Below are 26,099 nucleotides of genomic sequence, written 5' to 3' on the forward strand. Positions count from 1 at the left end.
CATCATAAGAAGGGAGTCAAAATGAAGTCTGACTAGAATTCTACTGCAGAGGCCAAGTATATTTAGTATGGCTTGAGTTGTGATATAGTTTTACTTTGATGTGCATTTTGAATTTCAGCTACACCTAGATAGACGTAAATGATAATTAAAATGCTGTAACCAACTTATCTAATAAAATTGGCAACCAGCCACTATTTTGTTGACTATGAGAAAGCTTAAGTTTATGTTAATTTTTAGGGTCTGATAGAATATTTCATGTGTATTACAGTGGTATTCATATGATGTGTCTCTAAACTTTATTTTCAAAAGCTTAAGGCCCAAATACAAACTTCTCTGGAATAAAATAAATGTGGTGTTTTATTCTGATTATAAAGTAAATCTGTACACCTTCACCTAAGTACTACTTTATTTCTGTACCCAACGCTTTGGTTTCTAGGCATGTTTATTTTAAAACATTAAATTTCACATTTGGCGTCACATACACACCTGCAGCACATTAAATAAAACTACTTGCCATGACCACTTACCCATCCATCTCATATACTAAGTACAAAATACCCTTTGGATTAGCATGCATTAAAAGAAAAAATTTAAGTGTACTAGAGACTAGAAGAATAATAAATCAGTACTAAAGATACTAAGATAGAAGCTTCTGGAATCAGCTTTGTGCATTATTGTCTACATTTATTTCCTGCTTTCATAAATGGACAACCTATTAAAACTTGTAGGTAAATTGTTAAGAGTAATACTTTGCCCTGATGTCCTTAGTCACCATATCATGGAAAAGACTGCTATTGGTTTATAAATGTTTCAGTTTCCCATTAATAATGAAACACTGTCTTTAATTCAGATTTCCACCAAGTTTACAATTAGGTTGCAGAGAGAATGTTCCTCCAAGTTATTTAAGGTTTAAAAAGTTTGTCCTCTTCATACCAGAAAATACTATGAAAATAGTAAAATCAAATGTTGATTTTTAAACCTTAGTGCTACTGCTCAGTCCTTGTAATAAAAGAAATTATATAAATATTTCAGTATTTTTAAGTAAGTATATTCCTGAAATGAACTTTAAAAGTCAAAGGCTTAACAGAATCTTGAATTTCCTTGCTAGGAGGTTTTTCCTCAAAGAATCCTTTTAGGCTTACTTTGGTGTTCAGGATCTCCATTTATAATTGTAGTCACTCATTTCCACATTTCGTAAAGATGACTTCCCCAGTACTGGTATTTGACTAAATTGTTTCAGAGTCTCAGTGTGCAAACCACAATTAGCAAGCTCCTTATGGACAACTTCCTGTGGAAAGATGTTATACAAGTCAGTAAAAAGCACATAAGTTGTTGGACACTTTTTAGTAAGTACCTGGGAAACTTCACAAAGTGGATCACTCATATGATTCGTGGTTAGAATTAAGAATTTTTACATAGGCCAAGGCAGTAAAATATGTCTACAGGTCTGGCAAACTGATAGGCACATGCCAGTTTTAATAGGCTCTATTAATTACTCTAAATAGAAATCTAAGCATAAAAACAAATATGGTTATATAAATACCTATCAGAACTATTTCTGTACACTATGAAGGAATCAAGTACTGTTAACACTTTGCCTCAGGGAGAGCGGTCAAAATGGGTTTGAGGTGTTATTGGTACAGCAGCTTGATTTTCAGAAAAATCCAAAAAGCAACGTATAAATGAGACACGATTTGTTACCTCAACTTCCTAGTTTTCTAATTTGAGATAAACATAACAGCACAGATACTTTTTCTAGCTAAAGGAAATCACAAGTACAATATACTTACTTTATCTAGTACCTTACTCAGCGGCAGGCAGATATTAAATACAGTGGTTGGCTCATGTGGATACAGTACTGCAGAGAATGACCCATTCTGGGAAGATTTGAGGAGCATGGTTACAGAATGTAGAGCATGAGGCATGACTGGACCGGTAATCTCCAAGCTAAATTGATCTTTGTATCCAGAAAGGGCTTGTGTCTTTACACTAACACTTCGTGCCTTCATGAGAATTTAAAGAAAAAGAAAGTTATGATCATTTCTCAAGTTCCTTAGTTCAAAATTTGAGTAACTTTATTTGGGGTTTCTCTAATAATTACGGAATAAAAATAGTTCCTAAGGCTTCAACACAAATCTGAGTAAAAATAGTCTCTACCACACTCTTTTGACTTTCTAAGTTGCACTATATTCTGGAGGCTTTAATTTATACATCTTAACTGATTTAATACATAAACATGGGATGGCTACTGGGAAGTTCCAAAATCCATTCTGGGCTGTTAATGTGTTTTTTGTTGTTATTGACCATGTGGAGCTTGAACTCTGGGCCTGGGCTCTGTCCCTCAGCTCTTCAGGTCAGGGTGAGCACTCTACCACTTGAGCCACAGCACCACTTCTGGTTTTCTGGTGGCTAATTAGAGATAGAGTCTCATGGACTTTCCTGCCCAGACTGGTTTTGAACTGCAATCCTCAGATCTCAACCTACTGAGTAGCAAGGATTACAGGTGTGAGCTGCCAGCACCCTGCTTGTTAATGCATATTTTATATGCAACTTTTTTCAACAATACATCTCATTTTGTTTACAGAAATTTAGAACAATTATTCTCACCAAGGATCCAAGATATTTTAAATTGAGACAGGGTCGGGGCTGGGAATATGGCTCAGTGGTAGAGCGCTTGCCTTGCATGCCTGAGGCCCTGGGTTCGATTCCTCAGCACCACATAAGCAAAAAGAAAAAAGCTGGAAGTGGTGCTGTGGCTCAAGTGGTAGAGCGCTAGCCTTGAGCTGAAGAGCTGAGGGACAGCGCCCAGGCCCAGAGTTCACGCCCCACGACCGGACCAAAAAAAAAAAAAAAAAATTGAGACAGGGTCTTGTCATGTGGTTCAGGCCAACTTGGCCTTGAAAGTTGTGATCAGGACTGGCACACCCAAAAACGTTGGTATCATTCTGCCTCAGCCTTCCAAGTGCTATGATCCTAGGGTGTGTGTGTTGTATATGTGCAGGTACTATTGCTGGAACTCAGAGCCTTGGCACTAAAATATGCTATGATGAATACAAGTGGTAAGAGTAATGTTTAAAAAAATAAATCAAGAAATGAGGGTTAGACAAAGTGGTACACATATGGAATTCCAGCTATCTGGAAGGTAAAGATGAGAGGACTGAAGTTCATGGGCCAGTATGGGCAAAAACGTTGGTGAGATCTTTTGTTAAAATCAAGCTGAGGCTAGGTGATGGTAGCTTATGCCTGTAATCCTAGCTACGCAGGGAGGCTACGATCTAAATAGAAAAGTCCCCATGAGTCTCTTACCTCCAATTAACTAACCACCCAAAACTGTAAGTGAAGATGTGGCTCAAAGTGGTAGAGTTAGCCTTGAGCAAAAAGAGCTTAGGGATAGTGCCTAGGTAGCCCCACAACTGACAAAAAAAAAAAAAAAAAGCTGAGCATAGCAGTCACACAGGGCTGTGTCTGAGGAAAGCACGAGGCAAAAATGGTAGACCCTAACTGAAAAATTAAAAAAGGGTAGGATGCTGATCAAGTGGCAGAGTGCTTACCTAGTAAATGCAGGGCCTAGTGCCACCCCTAGATCTGCAAACACACGAAAAACTCATCTTTAAAAAAGTACTTCTTTAAATGCAAAACCCTTGCATAGTGACTCCCATCTTTAACTCTAGCTACTCAAGAGGATTGCAGTTTGAGGCCAGCCTGAAGAAAAAGATGCCATTTCAACCAAGAAGGTGAATAATGTGGTGTGTACCTACTATCTCAAATAAGTGGGAGGAATAGGTTGGAGGACTGGTCCAGGTTGGCCTGGGCAAAAATATGAAACATTATCTGAAAAATAACTAAAGCAAAATGGGCTTCAGGCATGGTTCAAATGGTAAGAGCGCTAGTCTGTGTACCAATTGCAAACTGAGTACTGTCTCCTCTTATCTATCCCCAAAGCTATGGTATGGGAGCTGGCTGGGTACAGAATTCTTTAAATTACCTTAAGCATTTGCATTGTGGCACCTCGGAAAGCCACAGGTGATAACAGAGTTGGTGGAAGTCCTGCCTGTACACCTGAGGTAGAAACTAAACTCTTACAGTTAATCAAAAAGTTTAGCAATGTGAAGGTGTGGATTCCTTTCACCAACACAACAGACTCTGGTCTGTGATCCATTTGTACTTCATGTCTCTCTTTACGTCTGAAGATAACAATCAAGGAAACTGCAAAAGCATAAACCACACCAACAAGGAAATTGTTATTTCAATTCTAAATCTCCTCGGACCTCTTTTACCCAAAACAAAATGTTGCTGACCCTCCCCCCTTCATTGCATTCATAGTGCTAAGTTCATTAAACAATGTGCTAAATTTGCTAGAAACTGATAATCAACAAAAACAACATACTTTGTGGCACTAACTTAATCTTGCCAGGTGCCACTGGCTCACGCCCGAAATTCTAACTATTCAGGAGGGTGAGATCTGAAGCTAGGGTTCAAAGCCAGTCCAAGCAGGAAAGTCCATGAGACTCTTATTTCCAATTAACTGGAAGTGGTGCTGTGGCTGAAATAAGAGTGTTAGTCGAGCAAAAAGGCTCAAGGACAGTGCCCAGGTCCTAAAAACCTAAGCCTAAGGATCAGTAAAACCCCAAAACACTATTCTCCCTAAAACTTAAAAAGTTGAATGCTTTGTCTTAACGGAGAATTAGTAAAATCTTAAGATAATTTAAGATTATAGTAAGTTAAAAATCCGTTCAATGTTAAAACACCTAAATTCAATGAGAACTGATTACTGTTAATAGAAACTAAAAGGATACAGTTTGATGGAGAGTGTATCTGGCTTTTTAATTTTATCTTGTACACCCATTTCTTCCAGCCAAGAAAAGCTTTCCTCTTCATCTTCATCACTGCCTGCTTGCTCCCTAGGAAATCACTGTTGTTAATGATCCAATTTCACAAAATGGACTGCATTCAATCTTTAAGCCACTGGACTATATAAAAGGTTATTTTAATCACATACTCCCCGTGTCCCAAGCTTGTTCCATATACTTTCTTCTTAAGAGCATTTTCTTCTATTAAAGGCAGAGAAAATTCAATGCCTACATGAGAAAAACAAAAACATACTTAGTTTTCTTTAAAAGTATTAACAGAATGTCCTTTTAGAGGACAAAACAAAATGTGACTTTTTACACCTGGTATATTAAAGCAGTAATCTCTAAGCGCCTTTCCTTTTGAACCTGCCTATCTGTCTCTCTCTGGAGACCAAGTCTGCCTTGTAGACCAAGCTGGCATGCAACTCATGATCCCCTTGCCTCAACTTCCCAAAATGGTGAGATCACAGGTGCAAGCTAACAAGCCCAGGTAAGCTTTCCCTTTTTCCCCCTTCAATACTGAGATTTTAACTTAAGACCTGCGCTCTGTCCCTTAGCTTTTTTGCTCAAGGTTGGCACTCAACATTTGAGCCACAGCTCACCTTCTGGCACTTTAGTAGTTAACTGGAGATAAGGAGTATCAAGGACTTTCCTGTCCAGGCTGACTTCCAACACCGATCCTCTGGATCTCTGCGTCCTTTGTAGCTAGGATTACAGGTGGGTCCCACCAGTGCTTGGCTGGTACCGAGGTTTTGAATACAGGACCCGAGACTTGGTAGACAGGTGATCTACCTCTAGCCTGAAACTTGATACCATGATACATATATTTATCTCCTTGAATTGAAGGTTCAGGAAAACTATATAAACTCAGTACATGTATTACTTCTTCACAAATTATACTGCATTCCAGTTTAGTTTTTGAAAATGTGCGGAATGCTGGGTTATATCCATCAGTGACTGTGATGACCCATTTTGAAAGTGTTTGGGGGGTAGGTACCTAACTATAAAAGACATTCTGGAGGAGTCCATTCAGAAACTGACTTTCTGGCTCTTTATGTGCTTCACTCCAGAGATCAGAGAAAGGCACTGATTAACTTACAGCTATGGGGAAGAGGCAGCTTATCAAATAGGAAAAATACAAACAAAATCTAGAAGTGAACACATTTCTTAAAATAATACAGGTAGACCCAGGAGCTGGTGGCTCCTGCCTGTAATCATAGCTACTCAGGAGGCGGAGATCTGAGGATCACTGTTCAAAGCCAGCCTGGGCAGGAGACTCTTATCTCCAATTAACCACCAGAAAACCGGAAATGGTGCTGTGGTTCAAGTGCAAGAGCACTCGCCTTGAGCTGACGAGCGCAGGAACAGCAGCCAGGTCCAGAGGTCAAGCCTCACAACCGACAAAAAATAAAAAATAAAAAAATAAAAACACAGGTAGATTGTAAACTCAATTCAGATTAAATCAAGTTTACTATTAAGATAGTACTCCAACTACAAACCTAAGTTCTTACCTTCATTTTTCATAGCTTCTCTCAATCCTCTTGTCGTAGGAGATAGGACAGCTGTGATGACATCACTCCCTGCTAATCCTGCTGCTCGGAACAGGACCGTAAACTGGTAGGTGCAAACGTAGAAGTAGGGACAGAGTTTTGTCTTCAGCAGATTATACAGAGAAGTAAAGCTCACAGACCTATGAAAGAAACGAATTTTTCTCTTGGTGTTATTAAGCATTTAACTCAGTTTAAAATTTAATTTTGTACAATTCAATTTGATACTCAGCTGGTTTAAAACACGACAAATACTTCAGAAATGGATTTGAATTTCTGTAGTTATTTACAACTTGGCTTTAAACGACTGCTAGTGGTAATGGGATCTCACTGATGACTTCATGGCACTTATAATAAATAGTGCATATCACTATTTATTACCACTAATACTACCAGTTTTTCTGTAACACTTCATTTATAACTGATTGCTGACTTGCTCTGAGCAACATACTGAACAGGAATGTAAGTAAAACTGATAGGAAATAATGATAAAAAATTCTATGTAATGTACTCATTACTTTGCTCATTTGATTGTAACCCCTCTGTACAGTACTTTCACAATAAAAAAACTTATTTTTTTAAAAAAAGAATTCTATGTGTCAGTATATATCTAGTACACATATATATTCTATATTTGACCTATGAACAAAGAAGAAAAAAAGGAAAGCAACTTAAATGTTAGTGACTAATGGTTCCTGGTGAAATTCAGGAAGATATGAAGATACTTTTACTGCTATTTATTTCCAAGTCACAAATACAGTATATTCGCCATTATATTATGAAAGCCTATTATCTTACCAGTCACTCATTAGAATGTGCTGCAAGCCTTCATCGTTTGACCAAGGGCTTGTCTTTCCAGCCATTTTTCTATCAGCTCCAATACGAGGGAACAGTGGTAGCCAAGACAAGGCAGGGTGGAGCCAGTAGACAAGACTCTGCTGGAAGGCACACCGTAACTCAGTGGAGAGTTTGGGATCCTAAAATCCAGAGGAACAGAAGATTTACTTTTGAGTCAGGAGACACAGAATTATACCAAATTTTCTGTCTAAAAATCCTACTGCCTTATTTTTGTGGTTGGTCATGGGGCTTGAACTCAGGGCCTGGGCTCTGTTCCTGAGCTCTTTTACCCAAAGTTGGCACTCTACCACTTTGGGCCACAGTGTCACTTCCAGTTTTCTGGTGGTAAACTAGAGATAGGAGTCTCACAGACTTTCCTATCCCAGCTATCTCTGAACCACAATCCTCAGATCTCAGCCTTCTGAGCAGCTAGGATTATAGGCATGAGCCACCAAGTGCCTGGCTCTTACTGCTTCCTATATAAACTAAATTCCTAGACACAGAAATAATTTTAACCTCTAGAATTAACTCTTCCCAGAGTTAAAATGTAGTACATCCTTTTGGCAAGCAATAAATGATCTATTACACTGTTTCGGAGAAACCAGAGAGAGGGAGAAAATTCCCATTTCTCTGGATGAAACTAGTCCTTTGAGAATAGGACTAGCTTTTCTACAATGAAGGGTAGGAATGTATGTGTAGCACTCTTTGGGTCCTCCTCCATCTATGAAAACACTAGAAAGTAGCCAGTCAACACCCATAATGCAAATTATTTATCATCCCGATCCATTTACTGAAAAAGATACTCTAGGTGCTCTTTCAGGTAAACCTTTATAAACTAGTTTGAGTTGATGAGATGCTTCACAGTAAGGAACTATGTCTCTAAAACCATTATATACTCATTATACTCACTAAATTTACAAGAGTAGCAAGAATCTGTGTATAAGAAAAAAACCAGCATGTCCTAAGTAAAAAAAAAAAAACCAGTAAAAATCTCTGCTTTTATAATCCTACTCAATTATTTCTCATTTCCCAATACTTTTCTTTCTTTTCTTTTTTTCTTGCCAGTCCTGGGGCTTGAACTCAGGTCCTGGATGCTGTCCCTGAGACTCTAGCATACTACCACTTAAGCAAGAGCATCAGTTCTGGCTTTTTCTGAGAAGTTTATTGAAGATAAGAGTCTCATTTCTGCCCGGCTGGCTTCAAACCATGATCCTCAGATCTCAGCCTCCTGAGTAGCTAGGATTATAGGTATGAGCCACCAGCACTGGACTCCCAATACTTTCTTAAAAAGCCTTAAATGTACATGAAAATGTTATCTAGGAGAAACAAAACTTTCTGCCTTTGTGTCTTTAAATACCAGAAAACTGTAATGGAAAGAAGTATCTTTGGTATTTTATAGAGGAGCATTTTATACTTGTCACTTTAAACCATGGGTACTTTATTTCAGAATTACCTGAATATTTTGGGGCAAAGTAACTTCTACTGCCCTACAATGTTGGATAAGACCTTGAGCCTCTTCCTGTGCTTTCAAGTGATCTGCCCAGGTAAAGGGTTGAGAAGAGGTAAAAAGGAGTCGAGTTTTAATGCTCCAGTCCACAGGTAACTCAGTACTTTCTGAAGATGGAGTATCCGATTCAAAGAATGATAGGTGTTGAGTCTTTCAGAAAACAAGAACATAAAGGTTACTTCCAAGAAAAAAAGCCAGCAACCTGAAGACTTCATGAATACATTTATGATCACTCAAACATCAAAATTATTCTAATCATATAATAAATATTAAAAATATACTATACATTAAAAGAGCCTGGAAGGATCTAAACTAGGCTGTTGTAACATATTTTGAAGTGAACATATTTTGAGGCTGGTGGTGGAGGAAGGGCACATTTCACTTTTTACAATGCTAAAGAACTCAGCCAACCCAAGCTAGAACTCGGAATCACGGGAATCCAATTTGGTGCATGGGGTTTGTGCAGAGGTCATCCAGGTTGCCACCCATTGCTTACAGCCAAGGGAAACCTTAAAAAACTGGTCTCCCCCAAACTTCCCCAATGGTAAGATATACAAAGCAGAGAAGACCTTAGGGAGAAGTCCTTTGTCTCTGCTCTTGCCGCTACCCTGTCCCCACAGCCAAGAAAAAAGTCTGACACAAAAACAAAAACAAAGAAACTTCTTCCCAGTATTTAAGAGTATCTTTTACACATCTGAGATCCTGGAACCAAGGCTAAGCTACTCTTCTCATGGGAAACCCATGAAGGGGCCACACCGAGAAATATTTTTGGACTTCATAAGCTTACCTCTGACTTGCTTTGCTGTTACTCTTCCAGTCAGTATTTTCCACATTACAAGGTTATTTTAGGTAACATCACAAAAACACAAAGGGGAACTACCTCTGACATCATATGAAAGCCCTTCATGTGTACAAGGGAAATTGCTGTCTCCATTAGGACAAAGTATGAACTATCAAACTATCACAGTGGAAATACTTGAGCTAGAAAGTGTGTGTGTGCTGGGAGAGGAACAGCAAGGTTCAGTGTTATGTCTCTGGAGGCAATCTGGTATTTGAAGATTGGGTAGCTAAGCTGGAGCTGTCTCTGAATGATGAGTTGAAAGAGACACTCACTGCATAAGTATTCAAAAGTGATGGGAGTAGAGGGACAACTCACGTGTTCTAGTGTGAATATTTTTATCACACAAAGTCCTAGAGCTTGGCTGATGCCACCTTTCCAGCCCTAGTATAGAGGATCACGCTCAAGCTTCTTTGTGAAGCAAAAAATGCTTCTGAGTACGAATTTATAAGAATGTAACACCTGATGGCATTTAACAAGTATTACCTCGGATAGTTCAGTGATAGTCGTCTTTTCGGGAAACAGCTCTTCCAATAGGGAATTGTTGTCTCTTTTATAATCTAAAGGCTGAAGATATCAAAAAGAAAAAAACAACAACAACTTTGTTTTGTCTGAACTTTAAAATTAAGGGAAAAGGGGCTAGGTAGATGTTTGCACAATTAGTAACTGATGTGTAAACCTTAACCAAAAGATCCAAAAAGGCTTTAGGGGAAGACACATTAGCGAAATCTCACCCCAAATTACCTTCACATTCCTTCATCCCCAGAAAATTCTGAGGACGTGAAAGGAGGGAGCCCAGCCCACGGCGGAGGGCAGGTTCCTGTGTTATCCCATCCAGGACCGGGCGTCCGAACGTTCTTCCCGGCCCTCTTCCAGGGGGCTGGGGCTGTGGGGGGCCGCCCGAAGCCCGGCCAGCCCGTCCACAGCAGGGTAGCCGCCACAAACCAGGACTCCGGAGGGCTGCCGTTTGCAGGGCCCAGGACGCCCTCCAGCCCCTGGCGGCACCAACTCTTCGCGCCCTTTTCCCAGCCTCGAACCGCAGCTGCCCTCCCCGAGGGGCAGCGCCCTTGACGGCCAGGCCCGACCGAGGCACTCACCGGGGCCGACCCCTCCTGCGGCCGGCGGGGCCGCGCGTCCGGGCCTTCGGAGGAGGCCCGCGGGCAGTTGTCCAGGCGGGCGAAGGGGTTCCTCGGAGCCGCGGGCCGGCCGCCGGCGCCTCGGCCCGCCGCGGCGGGGAAGGGGCGGAGGGGCAGCCCCGCCGCCAGGGCGGCCCGGCGCGCCGCGGGCTCCGGCAGCTCGGGGGCCTGGGAGGCGGCGGCCCCGGAGCTCCGTGCCCTTCTCCGTCGCAGCCGCAGTTTCTCGGGCGGCCTTTTGAAGCTGGGCGAGTAGCCGGGCACCGACAGAGCCATGACGAGCGGCCGGGAGGCTGCCGGCAGCCCCGCCAGCCCTTCCCGCGCGCGCCGGCCCCGCCCCCGACGCGGCACCGCGCCGAGCGCCGACTGGAGCCGGTCGGGCCCCGCCCCGACGTGGCCACGCCTTGCGCTGCGTGGAGCATGCGCCGTGGGCCTCCCGCGGAGACCACAACCCGCCCCCGGCGCTGCCCGCGCTCCGCCCGCTTCCCGGAGTCCGCTGGCTGGTTCGCGCGGTCGTGGGCACCTGTGCACCGCGCCGGCGGACACCGACGGGGTGGAGCGCTACTTAAGATCGCACCGGGGGCTTGGCGCATGGCGGAAAAGCAGACATCACACCTGCGCTGTGGTGACGGGCAAGCTGCTCCGTTATCGTCCAGAGCGCAAGCGGCGGCGTCCCGAGGCGGTGCTGGGGCCTGGGCCACTCCGCCACCCCATTTTCACTTGGGTAATTCAGCCTCCAGCAACCCTCCTGTGCCCCTTCCTGCCGCTGGCCGCACAGCCTCCACGCCAGCTGCCAGCTCCGCCGCTGTCACTACAAGAGTTACTGAAATGGTCTGGTCCTGGAAAAACTCAAGAGGGTATGAATATCCTCAAACAACACTTCAATGTCTAGCTAGGGGTTACACTTGGAGGCTTGAAAATATACTCAGATGCTTAAATTATGACAGTAGGGCTTGTTGGGAAAAGATGTTGAGAACAGAGTTGATATAGAATTAATAACATTTTGACAGTACAGCAAAGGCCTATAACATGTATAAAAATAGTGTGCTTTTTGCAGGAAGGAGGGTTTTTTTTCTTAAGGAATTTTATAGATAAGCAAAATGCATAAAAACAATAACTTAAAACTGAATATTCCCTTCAGATGTTAAAATAAATATCTCAATCGTATCCACAACAGTTTTGCAAGTACTTTTCAGATATGTCACAAACTGAACATCCAGGAAAAAATGCTTCAAAATGGAACTAGCTTGAGTTTTTCTTTTTATCTTCCTTGATTTTTTTCTCAATAATTTTCAAAGAAAACTGGCTTCAAATACTGGGATAAGTACATCCAATTGAGGTCTGGCAAAGAAGAAAATTAAAACTGAACCACTTGCTTTTTTCTTTCTTGATTTTTCTGAACAACTTCCATGGACACTTTTGCCTCATACAGTGGAATGGGTTCATCCAATAAAGGTCTAGGGGAGAAAAATCATTAGGAATGTCAGGTCTAGTTGCAGATGAGCAGAACACACAAGATGGTTACACTGCTTCAAATCATTCAAACAAACTTATCTATTGGTATTTCCACTGTTAAAAGTGTTTAAGTAAGTAACCTAGCACCAGTGGTTCATTTCTGTAATCCTAGCTAATCAGGTGGCAGCTGAAAGTTAACTTGGTCAGAAAAGTCAAGATTCCGTTTCCAAAATAGCCAGCAAAAAAGCTGGGCTGCAAAGTGTAGATGTGGCTCAAAGTGATGGAGCGCTAGCCTTAAGCAAAAAAAAACCCACACAAGAGCTCAAGGCCCTAAATTCAAACCCCTGTATTGGTACAATATAAGGCACAGCTCAAGTGCCAGCTGAGTAAGCAAGCCTAGTAAGCTTGAGGCCTTAAGGTTCAAATCCTAATACTGGCAAAAAGAAATTTGCTTGTTTTGATAGGGTTTTGCTTTGTAGCTCAGGCTGCCTCAATCCTCCTGCTTCAGCCTCTTGAGGGTTAGGATTACAGGTGAACACCAGCTCACCTGGATAAAGTGTTACTGGTTAAGATTATTGTTTTTTGTTTGTTTGTTTGTTTTTTTGAGATAGGGTCTCACTGTGTATCCCAGGCTGACCTCAAACTCCGGATCCTTCTGCCTCTGCTTTCAAGGCATTTGAATCATGGGCACTCACCTACATGCCCCACATAAATTTTGAGGAGAAAAAGAAAATCACTTCTTTAGCCACTCCCTCTTTTATAAATAATAAACAGATCCAACTTAAACAAATTTCCCTCTTTCCTCTTTTTAAGTAATGAGGAAAAGCGAAGGGTAAGATACAGAATGGAACGAAGGGAGAAAAGCTCATAGATTTGGAAAATACAGAGCAGCCATTTTTCAAAACTAAATAATAAAATAAGACAACAGGTATACTGTAAAAGCTGAAAGAAAAAAGAAAAATATGCCCATGTTAATCTCCTTAAGAATAGAAAAAGCAAACAAGAATGATGAATTAGCCGGGTGGTGGTGGCTCATGACTGTAATCCTAGCTACTCAGGAGGCTGAGATCTGAGGATCACGGTTCAAAGCCAGCCAGGGCAGGAAAGTCCATGAGACTCTTATCTCCAATTAACCATCTGAAAACTGGAAGTAGCATTGTGGCTCAAGTGGTAGAGTGCTTGCCTTGAGCTGAAGAGCTAGTTCAAGCCCCACAACTGACAAAAACAAAAAGAACCATGATTTAGGTTTTTTTTGCATACCTAAAAACACCAGATGACAACTTCTCCATCACATCCTTTAAAATACGTAGCTAGAAGGACAGTTAAGGGGACAATATAAACAAAAGAAAATTAAATTAGTCTGTTCAATAAGCAGAAGATGCTAGACTGGTCATTTTTTGCTTTCTAAAAATGTTTTGCACTGACAGTTCAAAGTGTTATGAAGCCACAGTCAAGTTTATTTCTAAATTAGAGGAATGATTTAACAGAACTTGTAGTAAACCATGGCTTCAACTTCTAAGGACGAATGATAAAAGTTGCCAAGCTTAGCATTTAGGTGATGAGTACTCATCTCTATGAACAGTGATAGAATGATGTATGATTTCCATTGTTATCCAATGATGGTACTCAGCACCTGCCTCTTACATTAGGTATATATTGTCAACTAATATGGCTGAAACAGGTTCAAAATGTGATTGCAGAAAGGCAAATAATTAAGCTGGAAATGATGGTGCCTATCTGAGTAGCTGAGAATTTAAAACTATGTCACAAAACCCTTAACATGAGCTCTCGTTGGTAAGTCAGGGGTAGCTTGTTTATAGCATATATATCTGATTCAGAAATTCATCGTTTCATATAAACTCATCATGTTCCAATCTGACAAATCCGGGCTTTGTCAAGTAGGTTATCAGCACCTTTATATGGATCAGGAGTGTTTCTGGTTCTAGTTCTCTATGCTTTTTTGTTTTGTTTTCTTAACCTGTGAGGCAGAGATGATATCAGTACTTATATCTCATAGAGTTATTTTAATGTTAAAACAAATAACTGGGAAGCTATTTAGAATGTATTCAAGGAAACATAATAGCTAATTGCTACTTCTTGACATAATGAAATGTATATAAGGTACATTTCAAGCCAGAAACTAAAATCAGTAGAAAAAAGGATATATAGATATTTTCCTTGCTGTATATTTGACAAGTTCCAGACTTCGTCATTCAGGAACGCCACGGTTGCTCCCTTGAGGAAAAGGCAGTGGCTATCTGGAGGATCCAACTTTGATGGAATAAACAAAGACCAGTTGCTGTGAGTTTAACAGTAAAAGGATGATTGCTATCTTAAGTCAGAAGAACTTCTAGACAAATACTGTTGAAACCACACACACACACTTTAGTAACAATGTTATGTAAACCACAATGTTTTTTTGTTTATGTCATGGTCCAAAATGATCTACTAGCTAAGTGATAAGTATAGGGCAGATGCAGGTCAGTCTAGAATGCCAGTGAGGGAATGCTTGCTGGAGGGGCTCTAGTATTTGGATTCTGATAACTACTAGTCATCTTCATGAATATGCTTCATGAAGACATTATGAATACACTGAAAAGTCAACATTGGCCTTTGAAAATAGTGGTATTTGTATATAAGTCCTGATATAATTTAAGTAGAATATGGTCAAAGAAACTTGGGAGGTAACCTATCTATTCAATAGATAAGTTATTTATAATGCCAATTTGAATAATGAAAAAATATGATAATTTTAAACCAATATTTTTCTAAGTATCTTTGTGTTATATTACAGTGTTATTTGAAATACAATTTAAACATTTTATTTTTTTTTGGTTTTTTTTTTTTTGGGTCCGGTCGTGGGGCCTGAACTCTGGGCCTGGGCGCTGTCCCTCAGCTCTTCAGCTCAAGGCTAGCGCGCTCTACCACTTGAGCCACAGCGCCACTTCCGGTTTTTTTCTTTTTGCTTATGTGGTGCTGAGGAATCGAACCCAGGGCCTCAGGCATGCAAGGCAAGCGCTCTACCACTGAGCCATCTTCCCAGCCCACAATTTAAACATTTTAAATAAAAAGTTTTACAACTTAAAAATTCAGAAGCCATGACTTCCAAATCACTAAAAAACCCTACAAACCCTTAAAGTTCATTCTAACTAAATGAAGTCTCCACCAGGCAGTATTTTATTTAACATTTTGGCCAGCATTTAACTAACATGAAAAAGACCCATTCCTTTAAACAGAGTACAATTCAGAATTTATACTGTTCTTGTTAATTATTGTTTCTGATAATACCTGAAGGTTTTCTTCTGTTGTTATCCAATGGCCTCCAACACCAAGAAGTGTGATGATATCATTTTTATGTGGTAGAAGTTGTAATTTCACAGCTGGCTCATCATCTTTATTATATAACCTCACTTTTAAGTGAACAGTTGAAAAAGCCAGAAAAAAAGAAAAAAAATACATTATAACAACCTGGCAAAGAACTCATTCCTCAAATAAGTTTAATTTTTTATATAAGAAGTATTTTTCAGCCAGCTGCTGGCGACTCATGCCTGTAATCCTAGCTATTTAGGAGGCCAAGATCTGAGGATCATGGTTTGAAGCCAGCCAGGCCAGGAAAGTCTGTGAGACTATTGTCTCCAACAAACTACTCAGAAAAAGCTGGAAGTGGTGCTGTGGCTCAAGTGGTAGAATCCTTGCCTTGAGCATAAAGAAGCTAAGGGACAAGGCCCAGGTTGAGTTCAAGGCCTAGAAACAGCACGCGTGTGTGCGCACGCACGCACACGCACACACGCGCGCACACACACACACACAGAGTATTTTTGCTTAGAAGGCAGCAATGTATTCTGACACTTTAACTCTTTTTTTCTTTTTCTTTTTTTTTTTTTTTTTGCCGGTTGTGGGGCCTGAACTCTGGGCCTGGGTGCTGTCCCTCAGCTTTTCAGCTCAAGGCTAGCGCTCTACCACTTGAGCCACAGCTCCACTTCTGGCTTTTTCTGCATATGTGGTGCTGAGGAATTGAACCCAGGGTCTCATGCATGCAAGGCAAGCACTCTACCACTGAGCCACCTTCCCAGCCCTTTAACTCTTAACTCTACTTTTTGCATCCTAAGAAAGATAGCGTAATACATAACTATCATAATAGTAATTGTAACAATAAGAGCTTAACACAATGAAATGAGTTGCTTTATGATTAAAGTATGCACAGACCCGACTGAGCCATACTTTGACATAACATAACTACCAAAATGTACATTTGAAAAACATGCTATCAAAATAGTTATCCTCATTTGCATTGGTTTTTCTTGGAGCTAATTTCAAATCTTGGAAAATGTTGGTTAAAAAGAAAACACACAATGGCTACAACCAAGTATTAACAGAAGTGCTTGTGGGCCACCACATCAGTCTTTTAGATTAGGTTAGGTAGTAAGCAGCTATTAGTCAAATTTATCAAGAAAAAGAGGGAAAGTCCTTTGTTTTCCAACAGCACCTTAGAAGTCAGTCATCCAATAGAGGGCAGCCACACACAGCAGATGTGGACAAAGATCTGGGACCAAGGTTTGTCATGTGTTAGTTCAACTTCAGTTCCTATGTGTATTTAAAAGGCAATGATACTCTTTCTTTCAGAGACAGTGTGATGACAATGGGACAAAGTTAGGATGTTCCTATTTAAATAGGTAAGTCGCGAAGGTGGCTCAGTGGTAGAGCGCTTGCCTTGGATGCCTGAGGCCCTGGGTTCGATTCCTCAGCACCACATAAGAATAAAAAAAGCCGAAAGTGGTGCTATGGCTCAAGTGGTAGAGCACTAGCCTTGAGCTGAAGAGCTGAGGGACAGTGCCCAGGCCCAGAGTTCAGGTCCCATGACCAGACCAAAAAAAAAAAAAAGCCCCTAATTAAACATTCAATTTAGTAAATTAATTATTTCCTTGTTACATTTTTTCCCTAAAATTCCTTATACTACAAGACTTACACAGGTGGGTAAGTCCTAAAATCTGATTTTTAATGTTCTTGAATAATAACTGCAAAGTAATTACAACAGAATTGCCAAGAATTGACTATATTAATTATAAAAGAAACATTTCAATACAGTAGATATTTTTTGAGTACCTATTGTTTCTCCAAGTGTTGTGTTTGAATTTGAGTATTTGGAGATGATTAACAATCCTCTGGAAGGCCAAGAGATAGAAATTCTCTGTTTCAGATATATACTTGAGTATATTAGCAATTATGTTCTAAGTTTCCTGTGATAAGAAACAGTTACTATTGCCACCACCTTTTTATGATTTGATGATAATTTAACAATCACAGTGCTTCTGTTAACTCTCTTTTCCAAAACATGCAGTGCCTCTTATGATTATGATGATGATGATTATTTTTTGTTGTTGTTCGTGGGTCCTGAGCTGTGGGCCTGTGTGCTGTCCCTGAGCTCTCAGCTCTAGGCTAGTGTTCTACCACTTGAGCCACAGCACCACTTCCGGTTTTTAGGTGGTTAATTGGAGATAAAGAGTCTCATGGACTCTCCTGCCTGGACTGGCTTTGAATCGTGGTCTGAGTAGCTAGGATTAGATGTGAGCCACCGACGTCCCGCCTCTTATGATTTTTAATGGAACCTGGGGTTAAAATGTTTTTCTGATACTACAGAAGATATATATTTTTTTATTTTACAGTTTGCATTGTTTTCCTTAAATCTCAAGAATAAAATTTATTTTAAAATGAAGAAAAAAAGCCCACCTACACAGGCTCCTGATTTCATGGGTACCTACCTCCAGCATCCAGAACAATATCTACTCCCAGGCCACCTGTTTCTTCCAAACAGCTTTCGGCAACATGGACTTTCCCATTAGATATATCGATCACTCGGGCTGTAAAGGACAGGATATCAGGCAATTGTACTGTTCTCTAAGTAATCAACACGAACAAATCAGGGGAGAAAAAAGAAAAGCACATAAATGTCTTTTCTCTGAAATGAATTAACAGTTCAATTACTAAGTTTAAAGAGAAAAAGTCAATTCTAATCATACTTTTTTCTCTGTAAGCCCAATATTGATAAGAATCACTCTAATTGAAGAGACTGGGTTATTCAATAAAAAACAATGCTATCTTTTTTGTGGATAAAGTGGTCAGAGGCTGGTCTGTAAACAGAGGACTATTCTCTGATTATAGGATAGTGCCAGAACTGAGAATCTGAAAAACAGGGCTTATATTTACAAGGTATATTATAACATGAAATGGAAGATCACACTGCTCATAAAGTTATGTTTAGATTAAATACTGTTTAAAGCTTGGAAGATCTTCTTAGAGGCCCAATGCCTCTGTTCCTCTGATCATATAAAATAATATTTATCAAAATAAACTCTTAAAAAAAAACCCCAAAGCTATAAAGGTATTTATATAAAAAAGAACACTGCCGGGCGCTGGTGGTTCATGCCTGTAATCCTGGCTACTCAGGAGGCTGAGATCTGAAGATCAGGGTTCAAAGCCAGCCCTGGTAGGAAAAGTCTAGGAGACTCTTATCTCCAATAAACCACTAGAAAACTGGAAGTGGCGCTGGGACTCAAAGGGTAGAGCGCTCGCCTTGAGCTGAAGAGCTGAGGGACAGCGCCCAAGCCCAGAGTTCAAGCCCCACGATCAACCAAAAAAAAAAAAGAACACCTCTACTAATAGCTACTGTGTCTTTCCCAATCTAGAAATCCCCCCTAGTTCTCCAAAAATGGAGACACGTTTTGAAGGTAAGGACTTTCTTTAGCACAGTTAGTAAAAATTAAGCTAATTTTATTTCTTTGCTTTGATTATATGTGTATATGTGTATGTACACACACACACACACACACACACACACACACACACACACACACACACACACACGCACACAAGTACTTTTTCTGATGTGCTGAGGATTGAATCTAGGGTCTCACATATACTAAGCAAATACTTTGCCACAGCAATATTTCCTAATCTCTTAAGTATTAATTGAAAAACTAATAGACTTTATTGAGAATATTTTTAAATGATCAGAATTTGAACTAGCACATGTTTATCTTTTAATATTTCACTGAAGACAATTTCTGCAGGGGTTGGATTAGAGGTACAGTGTGCAGGAGGGAAGGGAGCAAGAAGACACAGATAGGAGGGCTGAAGCCAGAATATGGCAGAATTAACCAGTAAGAGCATTCCCTTTCAACAGTACCATTTTGGTTCTTTTCTTTTCTACACCTCCCCTTTTTTCTTTTTTGTTAGTTGTAGGGCTTGAACTCTGGGCCTGAGTCCTATCCCTGAGCTCTTCAGTTCAAAGTGAGCACTCTACCACTTGAGCCACAATGCCACTTCTGGTTTTCTGGTGGTTAATTGAAGATAAGAGTCTCACGGACTTTCCTGCCCGGGCTGGCTTTGAACGGTGATCCTCAGATCTCAGCCTCCTGAGTAGCTATGACTATAAGACACCAGTGCCCAGCTTCTCTGTCTTTTGTGCTGGGTCTCCTGCATGTTAGGGCCTAGTGCTACACCACTGAGCTATACCCCTAGTCTTCCATTCTTCTTTTTTTTTTTTTTAAAAATTTTTGTCAGTCCTGGGGCTTGAACTCAGGGGCAGTGCCAGTCCTGGGGCTTGAACTCAGGGCCTGAGCACTGTCCCTGAGCCTCTTTGTGCTCAAGGCTATTGTTCTACTGCTTGAACCACAGCACCACTTCCAACTTTTTCTGAGTAGTTTACTGGAGTTGAGTCTCATGGTCTTTCTTGTCCAGGCTGGCTTTGAACCATCATCCTTAGGTCTCAGCCTCCTGAGTAGCTAGGATTACAGGTGTGAACCACCAGTGCCCAGATTCCTCCATTCTATTTTCAGAGCTCTTCTCCTTTCCTTGTCCTTCTCCTTCAGACTCCTGTATTAATTTCCTTCTGTTTGCCACGACCCCACCCCTACAGGGCCTTGCGTTTGCTCTTAGCTGGCACTCTACCATTTGAGCCATGCTGCCAGGTCTCTAGCCTGGCTTTTTGATGGGATGGCTTCAAACTTCGATCTTCTGGATCTCAGCATCCTGAATAGATAGGATTACAAGTGTCTTGCTTCCTCCCATTTCTTGGTTATCTTGCCATAATGAAAATCACATGGGCTTTAAGCTTAGACAGGCCTGGGTTTGAATCTGTGTAGCTGTCTAGTAGCTGAGAAGCTACTTCCTGGCCATAAAACAAAAGGTATTGAGGACTTAAGGAGGAAATATTCCTATTAACTCAATGAACATTACTTTCTTGCCTGCCTCCAGTTAGTTACACTCTGTTCCTTCTCTCTGCTCTCCATCTCTTGTTCCATTCTTACATTTCTTTATTCCTTTTTAAATTTTTCTCCTAGTCTTTATTATTTCCTCCTCTCACTGCTGATTGGATAAGTTCAATTTTTTCCAGGTTCATCAGCTTCTACCCTGTTTATTTGTCCTTAGCTCTATCTGGCTTGTGTTTATGAGTCCATGGATCATCTGCCATCCCAGTGTGTTACAGAGAAAAGTGTAGAGGCTAATCACATTATAGGAGAGGTCAAAAACCTAATGAAGTGATACAAAAATAGACTCATTTGCTACCTGAAACCAAAGAGCAAAAGTTATTTCTAGATTGTGTCTAAGTTCACTAATTCAAACTTAATTAAGTTGGTAACATTAGGACAAGAAAAAAAAAACACCGAAAGATGCAGGTTTAAAAATCTTAAGTAAGGGCTGAGAATTTGGCTTGGTGGCAGAGTACTTGCCTAGAATGCAAGAAGCCCTGGGTTTGATTTCTCAGTACCACATAAACAGAAAAAAATAGAAGTAGTGCTATAGCTTAAGTGGTAGAGTGCTAGCCTTGAGCAAAAGAAGCTCTGTGACAGTGCCCAGGCCCTGAGTCCCTGAGTTCAAACCCTAGTACTGCCCCCCCCAAACAAAAACAAAAACAAACATCTCCAGTAGCAGCTGAGCAGCAGCTCAGTGGTATCCGCTTGCCTAGCATGCGAGAGGCCCTGGATATGAGCCACAGCATCACAAAAACAATCTTAATTGTTTTATCACTTAAAAGTGGACTGGTCCTAGAGTTTCAACTCAGGCCTGGGTGCTATCCCTGATAGCTCAAAACTAGTACTCTACCACTTGAGCCATGGTTCCTCTTTTGGCTTTTGTTTTTTGGTGGTTCATTGGAGATAAGAGTCTCATAGACTTTCCTGCCTAGACTGGCTAAGATCCTCAGATCTTCTTTGGAGAATCCTGAGTAGCATAAGCCACTAGCTCCTAAGTACATTTTAAAACTGACTTTCATTTGGGATTCTGTGTGCAGTTTTACCAGTGTAGTATTTGTGTGTGGCGGGGAGGGCTTGAACTCAGGTCCTAGGCACTGTCCCTGAGCCTTTTCTGCTCAAAGCTAGTGCTTTACCACTTTAGTCACAGGGCTACTTCCAGGCTTTTGGTGGATAATTAGAGAAAAAGAGTCTCACAAACTTTATTGCCCAGGCTGGCTTTGAATCGTGATTTTCATATCTCATTCTCCTGAGTTGCTAGGATTACAGATGTGAGCCACTGGCGCCAGACTTTTAGTTCAGTATTTTTGTTTTACAATAGTGTCTTACTATGTAGTCTAAGCTGGCCTTGAACTCCTGATCCTTCTGTCTCAGCCTCACAAGTGCTGGGTGGGATTACTGGTGTGCACCACTATGGCTGGGTTACTAGTATGGCTTTTGGTATCATTTTCCCTGTTGTACAGTCTGTGATTAGTGATGTTACTCACCTACAGAAGGTCTCAGTCTTTCAAGACACTGCTTGTCTTCCAAGCTGCATGCTGTTGAAATTACCTTGGCTCCTCTGTGGTGTGCTAACTGAATTGCTATTATGCCAAATGCCTGTGTAGAAACACATACATACAATGGGTTAACAGATAGAACCAGGGCAAAGGACCTATCTCATTTATGTTATAGACTGCAGCAAAGTATTAAAGTATCACTTTAATCTGACTTCTCCAGAGGGGTTGGGGGAATAACTTCATGTACCACATGTTCTTACTCTAACTACAGTACATCATTTCAAGCATGTGGGCCCCACAAAACAGGGCCATGGAAAAAGAAATAGGGGCCTGGAAGGGCCCTGTCAGAATGATGATCTAAGCTAGTTATATACTATGTGTAGGATTCTCCTGATTTCTCATTGAAGAGCAAAGCTCTTCAAAAGCTCAGGGTTTCCAGGCATTAATGGCTCACCTGTAACCTTAGCTACTTGGGAGGTTGAGAATGGGAGGATTATGGTTCTAGGCCTGCCTGGCAGAAAAGTTTGAGAGATCTCAATCCATAGCTGGATTCAGTGGCTCATTCCTGTGCTCTTTTTGCTGCTGGTGGGGCTTAACTTCTGGGCCTGGGTACTATCCCTGAGCTCTTTTTGCTCAAGGCTAGTGTTCTACCACTTTGAGCCACAGCGTCAATTCCAGTTTTCTGCCAGTTAATTAAAGATAAGAACCTCATGGACTTTTCTGACTGGACTGGCTTTGAACCACAATCCTCAGATCTCAACCTCCTGAGTAGCTAGGATTACAGGGGTGAGCTACCAGCACCCAACTATCTGTCCTCTTAAGCAATCTGGGAGGCGGCTAAGGTTGGGAAGACCATAATTCCAGGTCAGCCCAGGCAGAAAATTCTGAAAGACTCCATCTTAATGGAGGGAGGCTGGATGTAGTGGCTTGTGGTTGTAATCTAAGCACAAGGATGGCCTTGAACTATGTATGTCTTCTATGTAGCTGGACCACTAACATGTACCACCCATGTCCAGAGTGCTTGTTGAGATGAGGTCTCATCAATATTTTTCCCCACCGAGCCTCAAACTTCAAGACTTCCAATGTCTGCCACCTGAGATTACAGGCATGCAGCATCACATCTGGCCCTATGTTATATGTTCTTTTCTTTGCTTTTTGTTGTTGTTGGTGGTGGTGGTCATGGGGCTTGAACTCCAGACTTAGGTGCTGTCCCTGTGCTCTTCAGCTCAAGGTAAGCACTTACCTCTTGAGCCCCAGTGCTACTTCCAGTTTTCTGGTGGTTTATTGTAGATAAGAGTCTCAGAGACTTTCCTGCCTGGGCTGGCCTTGAACAGTGATCCTCAGATCTCAGCCTCTTGAGTAGCTAGGATTACAGATGTGAGCCACCGGTGCCCGGATTGTTATATGTTCTTTAGAGCTGTGAACAATTTATTAATGATATATCTAATATTTCCAATTAATACATTTTAACCTTGCATATGATCCTCTTATTAAATGTGAAACTTAATTAACATAAGAGTTAGTGGGGGACAGGTTACAAAAGCTGGAAGGGAGATCTGCTGGACTATGACTTTTAAAGATTCATGTATTTCCAGCTTTATAAAAGAATGAATTAAAATGGCTTGGTGTGAGGCATAGCTCACTGGTAGAGTGTTTGCCTCGCATATACAATGGCCTGCTATTTATTCTATTGATAGATTCAAAATGATTAGAAACCTACCACCCTAAGTCTGACTTGTACCACCTATTGATAAAGTCTGCTTAAGAGAAAAAAAATGGGAGGTTGGGAAAGAATCTATTGGCAAGTAATTCTATTAGCACATGGCTGGCTGGTCCCATATTTGCTAAATTTACTGTACATTGGTTTAGCTTTTCACAAAACCATTGGCACCTACACTTGCTCCATCCATTATCAGTACTGATTTTCCAGGAGAGAGATGAGAAAGGTAATGTAGCGCTGTATAGGCTCGTACACCATCCCGAATGGTACCAGCTGCTTCTGTCCATGTAACCTTCTCTGGTTTATGGACTGACACAAAGAACAAGAGAAGAGAATACGTCAGTAAAGTGCATTAGTACTGCCTCCTGGACCTGCTTCTCTCTATCTCTACTCCTGTAGACCATGATCTGGCCCAAGATGCCACTCCCTTCATCAGTTACCTGTATCACACAATTCCCTGTTTTCTTTTTCTTTTGAGACTATTTTAGAATAGAAATTTGTTTCTGTGTATTGAAAATAAAAGCCAGGTACAGCTTAAGGTCTTGCTAGCTTAGGCTAGTCTCGAACTTGCTACACACTACAAGCTGGCCTTTAACTTGTGAGCCTCCTGCCTTCTGAGTTCTGGGATTACTGGCACGCTTTAAAGGAATGTTTCCATTCTTGTCCGTCTATAACCCATTTAAGATAATAGCCAGAGTGGGTTTATATCTTAATCTTCTTATTGTAAAAAAAAAAAGACACATGCACACAAGCATATGTCACATTAAAATACACCTGCATAGATGAATGTAAAGCAAACAGCTAACCACTTTCCTAGGGTAGAAACAGTATATGGTATCATATGGTATCACTCTATTCTAACTCAATTTCTTTCTTAAGCATGAATTTCTAAATAGTATCAATTACTTTTGCCTGATCTGGAACTTTTATCTAAATGGAAACACATCCTATGTAACTGTTCCTATTGTGTCCTTTATGGTCCATACTGTGGTATTTTTAAAAATTTTTTTGTCAGTCATGGGGCTTGAACTCTGGGCCTGGGCGCTGTTCCTGAGCTCATCAACTCAAGGCAAGTGCTCTACCACTTGAGCCACAGCACCATTTCTGGTTTTCTGGTGGTTAATTGGAGATAAGAGTCTCACAGACTTTCCTTCCTGGGCTGGCTTTGAACTGAGATCCTTAGATCTCCTGAGTAACTAGGATTACAGGCATGAGCCACTGATGTCTGGGTTCCATGTTATGTTTTAGAGACACATTCTTTTTGTGCCTTCATTTCAGAGGCTGTATTCATTTGTGTGGTTTTATAGTATTGCACCACCTGGAAACACCTCTGTTTGGTTATCCTTTCTTCAGCTCATAAACATGAATTGTCTCAGTTTCCCGTAGTTACAGTGCTAATAAGAATGTTCTTGTAAACAAAGGAGGAGGCTGCAATACTTGGTAAGAAATGTACGCATTATCCTGCCCATGTAATTGTAACCCCTCTGTACAGTATGTTCACAAATAAAATAAAATTAAATTAAAAAAAAATGTTCTTGTATAAAGGATACTGTTAACCCATGCATGGTTTTCACTAGAGTATTTACCTTTAGGAAAAAAAAAAATTCTAGGTTCTGGGATATGCTACCTATGACATAACTACTTCTTTCTGAGTGTTTGAATCAGTTTGGGTTCCCAAAGCAGAGCACTGATTACTTGGCCAACTTTTGATATCATCAAGTTTGAGCATTGTAGATTATGGATATCCAATCTACATTTCAACTGGATAAATCTTCAGTCACTTCAATAGTGTTATAAAAAACAGAAGTATCAGAATGATAATGAAAATGTAAATGAAGGAGTTGCACATAACTCCGTCACAGGACTGTAACTGAGGGTAGAGCCAGGGCTTTATAGCAAGACTATCTCAAAAAAGCAAAAGAGGCTGGGTGCAGGTGGCTTATACCTTTAATCCTAGCTACTTAGGACCCTGAGATCTGGGTTGGGAGCTTGGCCTGTGAAACTCTTACCTTCAATCAATCACCAAAAAGCCAGGAATAAAACTGTGCCTCAAATGATAGAGCTCAAGCCTTGAGCAAAGAAGGCTCAGGCACAATGCTCAAAATCCAGGACTGGCATAAACAAAACAGAACAAAAAAGTAAATAATATGCTGCTTAATAATAATTTGCCACTTAACATTCTTCGGTGGCTTTCCATTGTATTTAGATACAAACAAACACAATAGTTTAAAAAGTTCTACATAATCTGACCACTAAGCTATATACTTCACTAATTTCTATTTTGTGTTAATGTTATAAATTGAATGCTGTTTTCAGAGTAGAACTAGCAATCATTTCTCATCTAAAACCAACTTGTTGTTGGACTGATGATTCAAGTGGAATAGAGTGCTTGCCTAGTAAGAGAAGGCCCTGAATTCAAACTCCAATATGGCCAAAATATGAAAATAAAGCCAACTTATTATGC

At 40.8% G+C, this 26,099-nt stretch overlaps 2 protein-coding genes across 8 annotated transcripts in view; both read right to left on the minus strand.

Annotated features, from left to right (window-relative positions):
- Nucleotides 1–424: 424 nt before the first annotated feature.
- Nucleotides 425–11,026, minus strand: Donson (DNA replication fork stabilization factor DONSON). 2 transcript variants are annotated; one of them, XM_042687243.1, is made up of 10 exons: nt 10,677–11,026; nt 10,066–10,146; nt 8,688–8,891; nt 7,196–7,374; nt 6,362–6,540; nt 5,000–5,078; nt 4,797–4,901; nt 3,986–4,184; nt 1,803–2,003; nt 425–1,288 (listed from the first exon to the last, which is right to left on the minus strand). In XM_042687243.1, the coding sequence occupies exons 1-10, from the start codon at nt 10,986–10,988 to the stop codon at nt 1,151–1,153; spliced, it is 1,677 nt and encodes a 558-aa protein (XP_042543177.1). In that variant the 5' UTR covers nt 10,989–11,026; the 3' UTR covers nt 425–1,150. The 2 variants fall into 2 exon arrangements, with proteins under 2 accessions (XP_042543177.1, XP_042543176.1); XM_042687242.1 differs by having other exon boundaries at nt 1,791–2,003; nt 10,677–11,024.
- A 667-nt stretch (nt 11,027–11,693) lies between these two features.
- The window catches only part of Cryzl1 (crystallin zeta like 1), a 37,801-nt gene continuing 23,395 nt past the window's right edge, over nt 11,694–26,099 (minus strand). For 3 of the 6 annotated variants that reach the window (XM_042687250.1, XM_042687248.1, XM_042687246.1), the window contains 7 exons: nt 23,811–23,944; nt 21,904–22,015; nt 17,927–18,025; nt 15,456–15,577; nt 14,333–14,438; nt 13,428–13,473; nt 11,694–12,169 (listed from right to left, as the gene is read on the minus strand). In XM_042687250.1, coding sequence (XP_042543184.1) covers nt 12,070–12,169; nt 13,428–13,473; nt 14,333–14,438; nt 15,456–15,577; nt 17,927–18,025; nt 21,904–22,015; nt 23,811–23,944 — 719 coding nt within the window. In that variant the 3' untranslated portion in view covers nt 11,694–12,069. Of the gene's footprint in view, nt 12,170–13,427; nt 13,478–14,332; nt 14,439–15,455; nt 15,578–17,926; nt 18,026–21,903; nt 22,016–23,810; nt 23,945–26,099 lie in introns of all 6 variants that reach the window. The other 3 variants (XM_042687249.1, XM_042687252.1, XM_042687251.1) reach the window with 3 other exon arrangements.

The sequence above is a fragment of the Dipodomys spectabilis genome, unplaced genomic scaffold (genome assembly GCF_019054845.1).
Source record: "Dipodomys spectabilis isolate Male_0828 unplaced genomic scaffold, ASM1905484v1 ptg000107l, whole genome shotgun sequence".
Lineage (NCBI taxonomy): Eukaryota > Metazoa > Chordata > Mammalia > Rodentia > Heteromyidae > Dipodomys > Dipodomys spectabilis.